This window comes from Marmota flaviventris, chromosome 6 (genome assembly GCF_047511675.1).
Source record: "Marmota flaviventris isolate mMarFla1 chromosome 6, mMarFla1.hap1, whole genome shotgun sequence".
Taxonomy (NCBI): Eukaryota; Metazoa; Chordata; class Mammalia; order Rodentia; family Sciuridae; genus Marmota; species Marmota flaviventris.
In genome coordinates, this window is record NC_092503.1 from 137769775 (window position 1) to 137784168 (window position 14394).

The 14394-nt window shown below is 43.5% G+C and overlaps 1 protein-coding gene across 2 annotated transcripts in view; it reads right to left on the reverse strand.

Annotated features, from left to right (window-relative positions):
* Positions 1 to 386: 386 nt before the first annotated feature.
* The window catches only part of Slc22a23 (solute carrier family 22 member 23), a 179888-nt gene continuing 165880 nt past the window's right edge, over positions 387 to 14394 (reverse strand). The window contains exons 10-11 of one of the 2 annotated variants that reach the window (XR_011707785.1): positions 2771 to 4347; positions 387 to 1973 (exon numbers count right to left, since the gene is read on the reverse strand). Coding sequence is in view for 1 of the 2 variants with exons in the window: in XM_027948216.3 (XP_027804017.1) it covers positions 3990 to 4347 (358 nt within the window). In the remaining variant the exon portion in view is untranslated. Of the gene's footprint in view, positions 4348 to 14394 lie in introns of both variants that reach the window. The other variant, XM_027948216.3, reaches the window with a different exon arrangement.

Here is a 14394-nt window from a genome sequence, read left to right on the forward strand (position 1 = left end):
GAAGAGTTTGGTATAAATACTTTATTAAAGAAATAATTGTTTTCTTGTTAAAAAATACTACATTAGAGAAGAGAGTTTTGGGTTATCAGTCTTTCCTCACAGAATCACAGTGTAAGATATTCACTTCTTGACCTCTCTAGGAACTTTCAGGCCACGGATTAGCAGAACATAAACAAGAGAAAAAAAATTCCTCTTAAATGTACTGAATTCTCAGGTGGTCTGAGAATGGCAATAGATAAACAGTTTATGTTTAATCTATTCTCTGCCTCCAACTGCCTTTTAAGACTAGGACTCTTAAAGCAGAGTGAGAGGCCCCCACCATCCCGCTTAGGGCGAAAGAAGACAAGCATACAGAGGCATTGAAAGTAGTGACGCACCGAGCGAGGTCTGAATCAACATGGAGGATTTTTATTACTCGTCGTCAATGGTAGTGAAATGCCCTTCGTTGGATACCATCAGGTGAGGTAGGGAAGACATTCCAGAGGAAATCTGTTAATGGGGCAACATTTTTATTTCTGTACATTTACATACGAATTTTCCCCAAAGGTACAACAGATGCGACACCATGCAGACACGTTGCTGTGAATGACAGTTCAGAACTGGATGTAAGCTTGTGCTGTGAACAAGTACCGCCAGGGGAACCCCATTGACACGTACAGGAACACGGTTCTTATATGAAAACCTCACACGTTTGGGGTGTAGGAAGGACAGAGGTAGGGAAGCGTTCCTCACTAGACATAACACCATACTGCTTCTCCAAAACACACACGATACATTAAAGTGAGGTGGTGTCCTTCAAAACAAGACAGGGTTGAAGCATGGGCCTCCTCCAACCCATGCGCCACCCCGGGGCTGTGCGAATGTGACAGTCATGAGATTGACTGAGTGGCACTTCCACTTCAGGGATTTCTCCTTTGGCTCTAGGAACTGGTCATGTTGAGTGTGATACTCCCCTTAATGAGGATTTTTTACTTGCTCTCTCTTCCGTGGTCAAACCAACTTACCAGCCCTGTCCTCTAGTTGCAGGTGATTATGATCTTAGAAAATAAAAACATTTAAAACTTGTTCCTATTTGTCTTGGGTGCTAATAAGTAGGATATTTGATAATAGTTATTATTGGCTTCTGGAAAATAAAATGAAGAAACATCCAGCCCCAGCTCAGGTGTTCACATTTGTGCATTTTTTTTTTTTTTTTTTTAATCAAAAAGGAGTCACAGAGCTCAAAGGTGAGTAGAGAGAGTAGCAGGGAGTAGGTTTATACTCTTGATGTTTCCCTGGTGGGGAGAGGGCCGAGTAGAAGGGGCAGGAGCCTGAGAAGCGTCTCTCTACTAATCATGGGGGAACACAGGACTGAGAAGCTCAAGTGCGGGCAGCCTGGTGCTGGAAGCTGGGCAGAGGCCACCTCCTCTGTGGCGCCCCACAGGCCTTACACGTATCAGGCCTGGGTGCATCTGCTGCCTTTCTGAATTGGTTGACACATACTTCACAGGGCTCTGTCCATGGGGATAGTTTCCTTCTCCAGCTACATTTCATAAAGGTGTTCCTCAAGAGCTTCAGGTACCCCTTAGCTGAAGTAGCAACTCAGCCTCATCCTCTGGCTGCTCCAAAAGGGGGACCAAGGGACAACACCTGCACATCCACTAGACTTTGGTCCTTTGAGTCCAGGCCTCAAAGCCAGATTCTCCTCTGGTCTCTGATGGATTAGTCCTGATTGCTGAAGTGATCAGTGCTGAATTGGTTGGCCCAGTGTTTTCATCATTGTTATCTGAGGTGGAGATCGGAGGCTTTGGAACGGAAGTTTGGAAGTGCCCTACCTTGACACCACCTGCCTAGTCATTTCAACAGTTCCTGCAGTTTCCATACGTTTCTTTAAAAAGGCCTGCACGACCAGTGTGAGACCGCTCACAACTTCTGAGTATGCCTTATCCTGAACTTCACAGGGCTTGCTGCCAGGTGTCTTGGTAGCAAATACCCTAAAAAAGGTAAAAGATATTTCACAAGTTTGGCACACGAAGGCTGCACAGATCCAAAAAAAATAAAAGGCCTTTGTAAGGTGAATGCGGACTAACGTCGAAACATGGAACAAAAGTGACTTCGGAAACCAGGAAGGGAGAGGATGAGCTAAACTTGGAGCAGGTGGATGGGGAAGGACTGCTCAGAAAGCCTCCCCTCGGCTGCTGGGACTTGAGTGAGGTTCTCCCAACCCCAGGCATCGGCTGATGAGACAGCTCAGGTCCAGGTGCTGGGAGCATGTGGCTGCACATCTGATCTCTGCCCCATTGATACCTTCATCAAGGCAGTGAGTGGGCTCCTGCCAACACTCGTAGTACCAGCTGTGAAGGGCAAGAGTTGGATGGAGACTACAGGAAAGACCAGGTGGAAGTTGGAAGGGGAGAAACTCAACCCCTGTCTCTTTGAATTCTAGCAACTGTCATTTGGAAGTCATCTAATTACCCAAACAGGCCAAAGACCATCATGACATTGGAAGAACACAGCCCACCGCAAAGGTGAGCATCACTAAGGGGTGAGGCTGACGTTCTGTGAGAAGCCAGGCTGTCCAGAAGAGCAGGTGCTAGAGTTGCAACAGAGTGGCACCTGCGTGCCAAGAAGGCTGGTTTCTTAGCCCTGGGCTTCCTACTGGATGGTGCACGATGAGGAACATGGCGAGAACCCTTGGAGGTGGAACAGAGGTGGGAGGGGAACTTTGGTGAGTTATTGCTTTCTCTCACTTTATCTTGCTTCCAAGAGGCTGGAGGCCATTTGGACTCACCTGTGGGGAATCTGCACTCCTGCCCAAGCCCCACCTCTGGGCTGAGCCAATGGCAAGCAGGGAGCCATTGAGGAAGATGTGAGGCTTGCAGGCGATGCTGGCTCTGGTGACTTGAGTGACAGCTATCCCAGCCGGTGATCTCTGTGGTGTGTGCTTGAGATGTGGGTGACAGGCTGTATCGGGAGAGCAGGCCCTCCCTGCTGTGGTTTGCCTCAGCTGTCTTTTCAGTTATTTTCTTGTTTTTAGTTCGAGAAAGTAGCCACATTTTCAAGTAGTGCCAGATGCAAAGCTGACCGTGAAAGAGGGAATTTCTCTGCTGGAGCAAAATCTAGGAAGGAGTTTAATAAAAATCAACCCATCTCAGACCTCAGCACATTTGCTGGTTGTGTACTTAACTAAGCAAAACCTGGCATCAGAAAACTGGTGATATTATCACTGATCATTTATGATTTCTGGTGAAGTGTGGAAGTTTCCCCCAAAGAGCTTCCAGCGTCAAGTACAAAAGAATGATCCTGAAGGAAAGAAAGACTGAGCTGGTTTTGATGATATCCGGGAACTGTTTTCCCCTAAAACTTGGGGTGGAAGCTCTTACCTTACAAAGGAAGAAAAAAGGAAAAAAAAGTTTAAAAAACCATACACAGACTCTAGCAAAAACCTAATTCATGTACATTTCACTGTCTAAAATACAGTCCTGGGAATGCTCCAAGAGTGTCATGTCTGTCCACAGGTGGGCAGCCTGTGGTGGGGGGCTCCTTTGGGCCTGCCCAGGTGACCTCTGGCTCCTCAGGTGGAGGGCGAGGAGTGGCATCTGACTTCTCGGGAGGACACTGGCTGCTGTGTTGGTCACTCACAGGGTCTTCCTTGGAGTGACCATGCCTTGCTCCCAAAGGAGGTGGTTCCGCTTCGTGACCAGTGAGTGGAAAGGGAATAAAGTGCTTCTCATAAAAATGACCAAAATAAATATAAACATTTCATGGCAGAAAAGAAAGTCTTTGAAGGGTTGTTTCCAGAGTCTGTTTCCTTGAACCCTCTCCTTGGACTTTTGGAAAGACAGAATTTCCCCATACCAGTTGAAAGTCTCACGATTGGGTGGCATCAGCAGCAGAGTTGGACTTTCCTACCCCAGGTCATGTGCCTGCTCCCTGGTCTGTAAACCTGTGCCCAAACTCCCCCCAACCCTTAAAGCCCCAGGGGACTCTCAGGATGGTGGCTTGGCCAGCTACATAGACTTCATGCCATTGGCTGTGGCACCCTCAGGCAGCCCGTCACCTGCAGTGGCGACATCATGCAGGCCCGAGTAGTCCTTGAGCTCTGCGTTGGTGAGCAGGAGTGGCTGCTCCCCCTTCTTGTGCGGCAGCAGAGGCTGCCTTGTGTAATGTTCCCCATTGGAGATGTTCTCAGGCAGGTTCTGGTCCCTGCTTTCAGGCAGCAGGAGGATACAGATGATGCAGATGAGCGTGCAGCAGGCAAAGATGATATGGTGCAGGAAGTAGCCTTTCTGGTTGTGCAGCTCGATGATAGGTGCTGTCAGCATGCCAAAGCCTGCGCTGGCCAGAACTAGCCCCAGCCCTCCACACCTGCAGGGGGAGACAAAGCACACTGTGTTAGTGATGTGCATGGGGTGAACACCCAGAAACACAGTGGTCCAAAGTGTGGAAGAGCTTGAGTGGATCACGGGAGGCAGTGATCCACTCAAATTCCATGTACTGAAATTCCATGTACTGAAAACAGAATTTTTCAAATTCATATGTTGATGGCATTTGGAGGTAAGTCCTTTGGAAATAATTAAGACATGGTCAAGATGGGTGGGGCACTGTGATGGCATTAGTGGCTTTATAAGGAAAGAGAAGCCTGGGCTAGTGTGTTTCCTGAGTCTCACCATGTTATGCCACTACCCTAGGACTCTGCAAGTCCCTACCAACAAGAGAATTCTCACCAGGTATAGCCCCTCACCTTAAACCTCCAAGACTTTAGAGTCAGGAGCTGAATAAATATTTATTCTTTGTAAATTATTCAGTCTCTGGTATATTTATATCAACATAAAACAGTAAGACAAGGGAAAGTGTCACCTCTGCAGTGGGCCCAGCTCTGCTTGGCATCACTCAGTGTATCCCATCGCCGGACTTCCCAAACTACCTTCACCTTGGCCCCATCTGTGAACTATGTTTCCTCATCAACTCAAAAATTTTCACTTTGGAAAGGCAACTTTTTACTACTATTATAAGTGGGAAAACAGTCTTATTTGCCATACGTAACAAGGAAAAACAGTGTTATACTGTTTTCCCAAGCCTTGTTCTTTGTTTTTTAAAAAATATTTTTTAGTTGTTGATGTACCTTTATTTTTTATTTATATGTGGTGCTGAGGATCGAACCCAGTGCCTCATATGTGCTAGACAAGTGCTCTACCACTGAGCCACATCCCCAGCCAGTCTTGTTCTTTAAAGAAAAAGGCAGGGAATGAGCAGAGTGGAGGATACCCGGGGTTAAACAGGGTATTAAAAGGCATATTAACACTAACAGAGACTTTGTCCTAATTGTAGTGACTGGAAAATATGTGTGCTTTAAAGACAATAATTTCCTCACTGTGAGTTGACATCCTGTGTATTTCCTGAAATCATTCTGCATACCATCAGTGGAAACTGTCTTATCTCTGGGGATTATGCCAGAAGGGTCCTTGAAATGAGGTACACACTGAGAGAAATTCACTGCAGCCCTGAGCTCAGAACCAAACCCAGAGCACAAGTCATTTATCTTTACTCCTCTATCAGGTGAGGTAGCTTGCCCCAAATCCCAGAGCGATTCACAGACATGCAACACTTAAAAATCCCGTAGGGCTAATTTCTCTCTACTTTGACCTAAAACCATATTTTTGGGGCTGAGGTATTCTGTGGCCACTGAGAAAGCAATGAAGTGTTGGGCTTCAGTGGGACTCTGGTGTTCAGGTGACAGGCCAAAAAGGGATGCCTGAATCCCAGTTCTGGGGCCTCATTGAAAGTGACAGGTGATTTAAAAAAAAAAAAAGAAAGAAAGAAAGTGACAGGTGGAGGTGGCTTTGTCTTCAAAAACGGGGAGAAGGGTTGTTCGCCCAACCCTGGAGCTATGGGTAGAACATACAGTGATGAGCACTTCAGTTGGTCTGAGGAAGAACTTTGTCATGGAGCTTCTCAAGACTTCTTATGTGCCTCTTTGAGTGAAGGACCTTTGTTCTTGGACATCAGAGGCGGGGGGGTGGGGGGAGGCTGAAAGGGAAGGCCTTGCAGCAGGTAGGAGGTAGGTATGTAATTCCAGCTCTTGATTAGTTTGTGGTTCATTTAGCTGACACTGTAGATGGCTCGTAACTCAGAAAAAGACTGTCCTACAAGTTTACAAGATACAACATCAGCTTACAGAAATCACCTGTAGGTCTTATGTCTCCCAAAGACTCACGTGTTGAAGGTTTGGTCCTTAGCTGGTGGAGCTGTGGGGAGGTAGTGCAAACTTTAGGAGATGGGGCCTTATTAGAAGAGGTAGGTCACTTTGAAGGATGGACTTTGCCCTTGGACATTTCCTCTGCTTCCTGGGTGCTATGAGGTGAGCAGGTCTGTTCCGCCATGCCATCTGCCACCAGGGGCTGCCTCACCACAGACCCAACCACAATGGAGACGACTGACCAGGGACTGAAATCTATGCAATTGTCAGCCAAAGTAAAGCTTTCCTCCTTCAAGTTGTTTTTCTTAGGTATTCTGTCACAGCAGCAGAAAGCTGACTAACACATATTCCATGTTCTTGGACTAGAAAACTCAATCTTGTGAAAATAACAATTCTTCCCAAATTGAGCTCTAGAGCCAATAGAATCCCTATCAAAATCTGAGGGGATTTTTTCCCCCTTTTTTCTATTGAGAAAATAATAAGCTGATCCTGAAATTTATGTGGAAATGCAAAGGACCCAGAATATCCCAGAACAATTTAGAAAAAGAACAAAGTTGGAAGACTTACCTCCCCAATTTAAAACTTTCCATAAAGCTACATTGATTAAGACAGTGTGGTATGGATGTATCCACAGACAGATCCATGGGATTGCACGGAGTTCAGAAACAGCCCTTTACATTATGGTCAATTGATATTTATTTTATTTTATTTTTATTTTTTTATAAATGTATCTGTTTTTTTTTTATTTATTTTATTTTTTTAGTTATCGGCAGACACAACATCTTTGTATGACACAACATCTTTGTTTGTATGTGGTGCTGAGGATCGAACCCGGGCCGCACGCATGCCAGGCGAGCGCGCTACCGCTTGAGCCACATCCCCAGCCCGTCAATTGATATTTAGTTATTTATTTTTTAAAAAATATATTTTAGTTGTCATTGGACCTTTATTTTATTTATTTATATGTGGTGCTGAGAATTGAGCTCAGTACCTCATATACGCTAGGCAACGGAGCCACAACCCCAGCCCCTGGGCAACTGATTTTTGACAAAGGCAATTTCAGTGGGGGAAAGGGCAGTCTTTTCAACAAGTAATGCTAGCTCAATAGGGAATTTTTTTTTTGAAAAGAATAAAGTTGAGCCTTGACTTCATATCATATACAAAAATGAATTCAAAATCCATGATAGCACTAATGATGAGAGCTAAAACAGTAATACTTACAGAAGAAAACATCAAAATCTTTGTGACTTTGGGTTACAAAGAGTTCTTAGATATGACACCAGAAGCACTATCCATAAAATAGTTGATTACCGGACTTCATTGAAATTTAAAACTTCTACCCTTCAAAAGGCAAACGACTTCAGAAAGTCACATACTAGGAGAAAATGTCTGCAAAACATATGTCCAATAAAGGACATGTATCCAGAATACATAAATAACCCTTAAAACTCAAAAGACAAATAATCCAGTTTTAAAATTGTCAAAAGATTTCAACAGAGATTTCTCCAAAGAAACTATACAAACTACAAATGTTCAAAAAGATGCAAGATGATGCCCATCATTAGTCATGGAGAAATGCAAATTAAAACCACAGAGCGATGCTACTTCCTACCTGCTTAGAGGATAGATGTAAAAAGAGAAGAACGAGCTAGGTACGGTGGCTTCGCCTGTAATCCCAGCAACTCAGGAGGCTGAGGCTGGAGGTTTGCAAGTTCAAAGCCAGCCTTAGTAACTCAGTGAGACTCTGTCTCAAAAACAAAGAAACAAAAAGGTCCGGGGATGTGGCTCAGTGATAAAGCACTCCTGGGTTCAATTCCCAGTACCTTAAAAAAAAAAAAAAAAGAAGAAGAAAAATGTGTTGGCGAAGTCATGTGGAACTGCAATCCTCATATATATGTTCCTCACATATTCCTACTACTGATAAGAATGTAAAACAGTGCAGCAACTTTGGAAGATAGGTTGGCAATTTTTTAAAAGGTTAACCAAACTTTTGGTATAATCAGCAATTCCACATATGAAACAGATGAGAACACATGTCACAAACCTAATAAAACAAATGTTTATCAAAGCATTATTCATAATAGCTAAAATTTAGAAACAATCCAAATGCCACTGACTGCTGAAAGGACAAACAAGATGTGGAATATCATATATAATGGAATATTAGTCACAAAAAGGAATGAAACACTGATATGTGCTATCCCATGGATAAAATGCAAAAGCATCCCAAGTAATCGTATGACTCCATTGATAGGAAATATCAAAAATGGCCAGTCTACAGATACTGAGAGCACATGAGCAGTTGCCTGGGGTTGGAGTGGGGACAGAGACTAATTGCAAAGGGGCCTGAGGGGGTTTAGTGGGATGGTGGAAATGTTCTGTAACTTTTTATGATGGTCACATGGTGCTATAAATTTACTGTCACTGAACTGTAAACTTAAAATGGATGAATCTGATGGTATGTAAATTATGCCTCAAAGCTGTTAACCACCTGTCTGAAATTGCCTCTGTGGGTTTGGGCCTCTTGCTAGTACAAATCCCTAGTATGTTATATAAAATGCTGTGGCCACATCCCATACTATGAGACTTTACCTTTTCTTCCCAGGAACCCAGAGACTGTCCACACTGTCCTGTCCACTGCCACCTATAGCTGCTCAGGCCAGGGTTTCTGTTCTGCTCTGCTCACCAGGGCACTGAGCAGCCTATTCCCTGTGCCTGGGGTCTTTTCAGGGTCTTTGTTAAGAGCAAGGTGGGAAAGCCCCTACCATGCTCCCACAGACCCTCTCAGACACCAAGTCATGTGACTCCATATCCACAGTCCTAGGTGGATATGGAGTCACATGACTTGGTGCTCATCCCCTTCTGGGCACTGAGCTGTGGCTCCTGCAACTCCCTGGGATTTCCCTGTCCACACCAGCATCATAATCCAGGCAGAGCAAGCTGCAGAACTGCTCCCACCTGTTTGTGCCTGGTGCTCCCACCCTATCCTTAAGACATTCTTGTATGGCTCTAAGACACAGTGCACGACCATGTATCTCATAGACTGAACAAGTTTTCAAGGGCAGGACCTGTTTTTTCTCTATCTGCTGTCCCACTGCCCGAGACCTGGCTGGCACCTGAGTATTACTCAATGTTGCAGTCTTATTTCTAAGAGATCCCCAATGATTCCCACCTCCCAATATTCCCACCCTTGTGCCCTAATTGTGGGCTGGACCTTAAGGCACAAATAAGTCACTTCTTATCAATAAAGTGCTGCATGGTAATGCTCTTCCACGAGCAGCTCACAACACACTCTCTTGGATCAGACTGGCTGTCTATGATGAAGCAAGCTGCTATGTTGTGAGGTTCATGTGACAAGGAACAAATTGGCCCCTGGTCAATTGTCTGCAATGAGCTAAGGTCCTTAGTCTCACAGCCCTGTGAGGAACTGGATCGTGTCAATGGCCAACTGTTGGGTGGTTTTAAGGCAGATTCTGCTCCAGATGACTACAGCCCATAAGAAAACCTGAGCAGGGGACCTGGCTAAGCCAGACTCAGACTCTTGACCCACAGATGCTGTGAGATAACAGATACGTGCTGCCCCAGGCTACTCAATTTTGGGATTATCTGTTATGAAGCAATGGATAACTACTATACTCCATGAGAGACAGAATTCTCCTGCCTTATTAGTCAAGGAAACTCTTGCTCAGGCTGTGATATATCATTGACAGTTTGTTTTAGAAAGTCCTTCACCAGGGGAGAGGCTGAAAACCTTCAGGAAAAGTCATGCCATTATGCTGAGCACCAAGAGATGCAAATAAGGAGCAATATTTCTAGGAGTGCCTCCAAGATACCCACCCCTTGTCAGGCAGAGGGTCCCAGATCGCCCTTTAAGAATACTCTGCATCTATCTATCTTTCTTTTCTTCCTTCCTTCCTAGCCACATCCCCAGCCCTATTTTGTATTTTATTTAGAGACAGGGTGTCACGAGTTGCTTAGCACCTCACTTTTGCTGAGGTTGGCTTTGAACTTGTGGTCCTCCTGCCTCAGCTTCCTGAGCCACTGGGATTACAGGCACACACACCACTTTTGGGGTGCTGGGGATCGAACACAGGGCCTTGTGCATGAGAGACAAGCATACTACCAACTGAGCTATATGCCTAGCCCCGCCTTTTGTTCTTACTTGTCCATGAACCTTTCAAGGACACAGATTGTTTTCTAAAACATCAACTGGAACACACTGTTTGTACTTAATAAATATTGGATGCTTGTGGATCGGGCCGGCTTCCTGGGTAGGAAGGCTGGCTCACCCAAATGAATGGGACAGGTTAAATATAGATGACCACTATGAAGAGCAGTGAGACAAAGTCCATCTATCAGATGAGTAACAGGAATACCTAAAATAGCTATTTAGTACTTCTGATAAACTCAGGAAGCCACAGGATGTCGTGAGGGACTTTGTTAGATGCCAGGGATAATGGATGTGCTTGGGCTTTAGTAAGACATCATTGTCTCTGGAGCCTCCCTGTATTCTACTTGTGCTTTTCTGGCACTAAGTGTGGACAGAGCCCTTACTCACATGGGGGTCATAAACAGAAAGGTGGAGTGCAGACCCTCAGAAGAGTATGCATGGAACCACTACTAGAGGGCAAAGGCTCAGCACCAAGGGAGTCTCCTTGCATAATGCCAGGTGAATGATATTTATATAATTTATGAATATAATGTTGATAAATCATGTTAATGAAATATAATTGATTTATGGCTCATTAACCTATCTGTTTTGTGTATATAATATGAAACATGTTCATATGTATTTATATCATGGAATATGGTCATATGGTACATAACAATATTTTAGCCCATGACAAACCACACACACACACAACAATGGACCTATGAGATTATAATGGAGCTGAAAATTTCCTGTTCCTGGTGATATTGTAGCAGTAGTGACATAGCCATCATGACATCCAGCACAGTGCATTTCTTGTGTATTTGTGATGATTCTGGTATAAACAAACTACTGCGCTGCTTTTATAAAAGTATAGTGCATAAAATTAGGTACAGTACATAATAATTGATAATGATGACCAATGGCTGCTACTGGTTTGTGGATTTATTATACTTATTATTTTAGAGTGTACTTCTTTATAGTGTAGAAGTATACTCTAAAATAATTGTTTACTGTAAGTAATAGTATTCTGTGTTACTTTGACAGTGGCCTCATACATGTTTACCATGTTTCTTGGTTGTATCAAAAGGCCATGCAAATGATTGATCTAGACCATACAGGTTTGTGTTAAGTATATGCTAGGATGTTTGAAGGATAAAACTGGCTGGTGACATATTTCTCCTAACATGTCCCCATTGAGAAACAATGCATGACTATTTATGTATACACACACACATATTTTTTTCCTATGAAGGCACTTTTCTGTTTGGTTTTATACCAGATTTCTAGAAGTTATTTGTAATATTAGGAAGAATTTTGGCAGATATTGATATACCATTTTTGACTTTGTATTTCCTCTTCTGAAATCTCTCATGTGATCCTTACTGGGCATAGTTTTAAGGTGTTAAATTCATTTCCTTCCAAAATGCAGACCTGACTTTTCTGCTGTTCTCCAGGCTTGCCACTAGGGGGCAGCATATACACGTGTTTACTCATCAGAGACAACTGATTTATAGAAAGGGGGACAAGTTGTCCCCTTGTGCATTAGGAACACAAATACTTTAATAGTAATAATATATAGATAAGAATGGAAAGATGACAGGTAGACTACTATTAAAAGTAGCAAGCTTGAATTAAGAATTCCAGGACTACATAGACTAACTAGACTCTAAATGCCATACTACAGCATATGTCATCTTTGTCCTTCATGCTTCTTCTTGAAGCAACATCAGAACAGAAGACCCTAGGATCTTCTTCAGGGAGGAGGGTCTCATACAAGCGCAGACTGACTACAAATGATTTAGAAGGATGGGCTGGGGGTACGGGTGGGGAAGTGTGCAGGAGAGGGTAGACAAAGGAGTTCAGACAATGCATGGGAACTGAGTACCAACACCCAGGGCTCCTGGGACCTGTGAGTGATTATTGCAGACAATGAAGCCAACTTATCATGATCACCAGTACCTGCCTCCTCTCCCATCCTGACCTCTTTGAATGGAGAAAGGAAACCAGTGCAGGTCCAGGGGTTCCCTCCTGCAGCTTTCAGATAAATAGTATAAAACAAGATGACCTGGCACAGAGAAGCCACCAGCTGCTAATAAACCAACCCAGGACCCCAAGGCCACTTCTGCTCAAGCCAAGGGGGGAGATGGGGCCATGGGATATAGGTCCTTTCCCAGCCCACGACAACTTGTACCCAATTCCTGAAGCCTTGGAAGGAAATCTCAGAAGAAGCTGTCACATGACTGACAAACACCATCTGGACTGAGTCTAAGCAGGGGGGAAGTGGTTCTCTGTCATATAAAGTCTGGACAGAATCTCATGAAATAAGATTTTGTTCACCCTCCTTAGTCTTCACAATCCTTGGGATAACAGATTTCTGCAAGTGTTTGTGCAGAAAACTTATTCTTGTATTTGTTTACAGTTAGTCACTCCTGGAATCTTAACCTTTGCTACTGTTCTTGCTCAGAAGGGTTGTTTTTAGTTCAGCACTGTAGAAAAAAGTAAGTTTTGCATTAAGAAAGAAGAAGACCACAGATCCCCCCAAGCTGCCCACCCTCATTTATCTTGGACTTATCTATGTGAAGTGGGGGATGGTAGGAAAGCCCATTCTCACCCCAGGGACTTCATGGGAGTTGTTTTGTTGTGTGAGAAAAAGCCACACAAGTCCACGGGTGGGAAGGGCTCACAGTGAGAAGCGTGATTTGTCAGGAACACTAGACATTCTTCCCAGCCTGGCCTGGAGACCCCCTTTAGACTCAATTTCCTTTCATCCTCTGCAGGTACAAAAACATCCCTCAGGGTCTAATGTTTTTTCTAGTTGGTCATCTTGGTGAGCTGAGTCTCAGAACATATTGCTTGAATTTCTATCCCCAAATAATCTTTTCAGGTTTGCGTCAAAGAAGAAAAGGGTACCCCATTTCCTCCAGTCTAGCTTGCTAAGCAAAATCTAACAATGAATAAGGAGGCTACAAACTACCAGAGTTAAGTTTGCCATCCCTCCAGAGAAACAGACCTAATCATATAAATACCGCAGAGAGGCCAGCCCAAAACCCAGATAGTCTAACTGGGACTGGGGCCCTCTTGAAAGAATCATCTTTGTTGGATTCTTTTATAAAGGAAATTTTACTAGTTAAAGAAAGAAGTTGCTGTGCGCCTGAGGTGTTTTGCAACTACAGGCATGACTCGTGACGGCGGCTTACTCAGAAGGCAGGGACAGGATGGATTACTTGGCACTTAATCACTTTTTTCTTAATCATAGAATATCTTGGCATTTTCTTACAGAAACCAAGTAGCCATCATTCTTGGCTTGTATTGAACGAATCCAAGAGAATGAATCAAAATGAGCTCCTGTGAAAACTCTATTGTCAGCATGACAACTGCAAATGTGTAAAGGAAGAAAGTCCACAAGCCTGTCGGCCTGCTCCCCAAGTCCTGCCTAGCACCAGAGGGGCTAAAATAATTAGTCTCTCTGGGTCCTGCTTGGAATGGAAATGGCCTCTACTTGTTCTTCCAAAGGGTGTCACCATGCTGACTTTCAGGTTTTAACTCAGAGCTGAGTAACTGCCTATAATTCACAATTTATATTTTCTAAAAGCACATGCTTTGATGCTAATGATGTCCTTAGAAAAAGCTCAGTGTGGTATAGATCAAGGTAAGCTCTTCAGTAAGTCACAAAATAGCAAGTACAGGCCGAGTATTTCTTACCCAAAATGCTTGTGGCCAGAAATGTTTCAGCTATTGGATTTTTCCAGATTTTGGAATATTTACATATACATAATGAGATATCTTAGGGATGGGACCCAAGTTTAAACACATAATTAATTTATGTTTTACATACACCTTAGAGACATAGCCTGAAGGTATTCTAAAATAATATTTTAAATATTATTAATAATTTAAATATTATTGTTCATGAAACTTTGTGACACTTCTATGGTGTCATGTTGGAAAAAAAGTTTTGGATTTTGGAGTATTTTGGAGTTTTACATTTTCAGATTAGGAATGCTCAACTCGTATTAGGAAAGTGACACTCTTAAATCACTTCATTTTTATTATGTTTTAATAA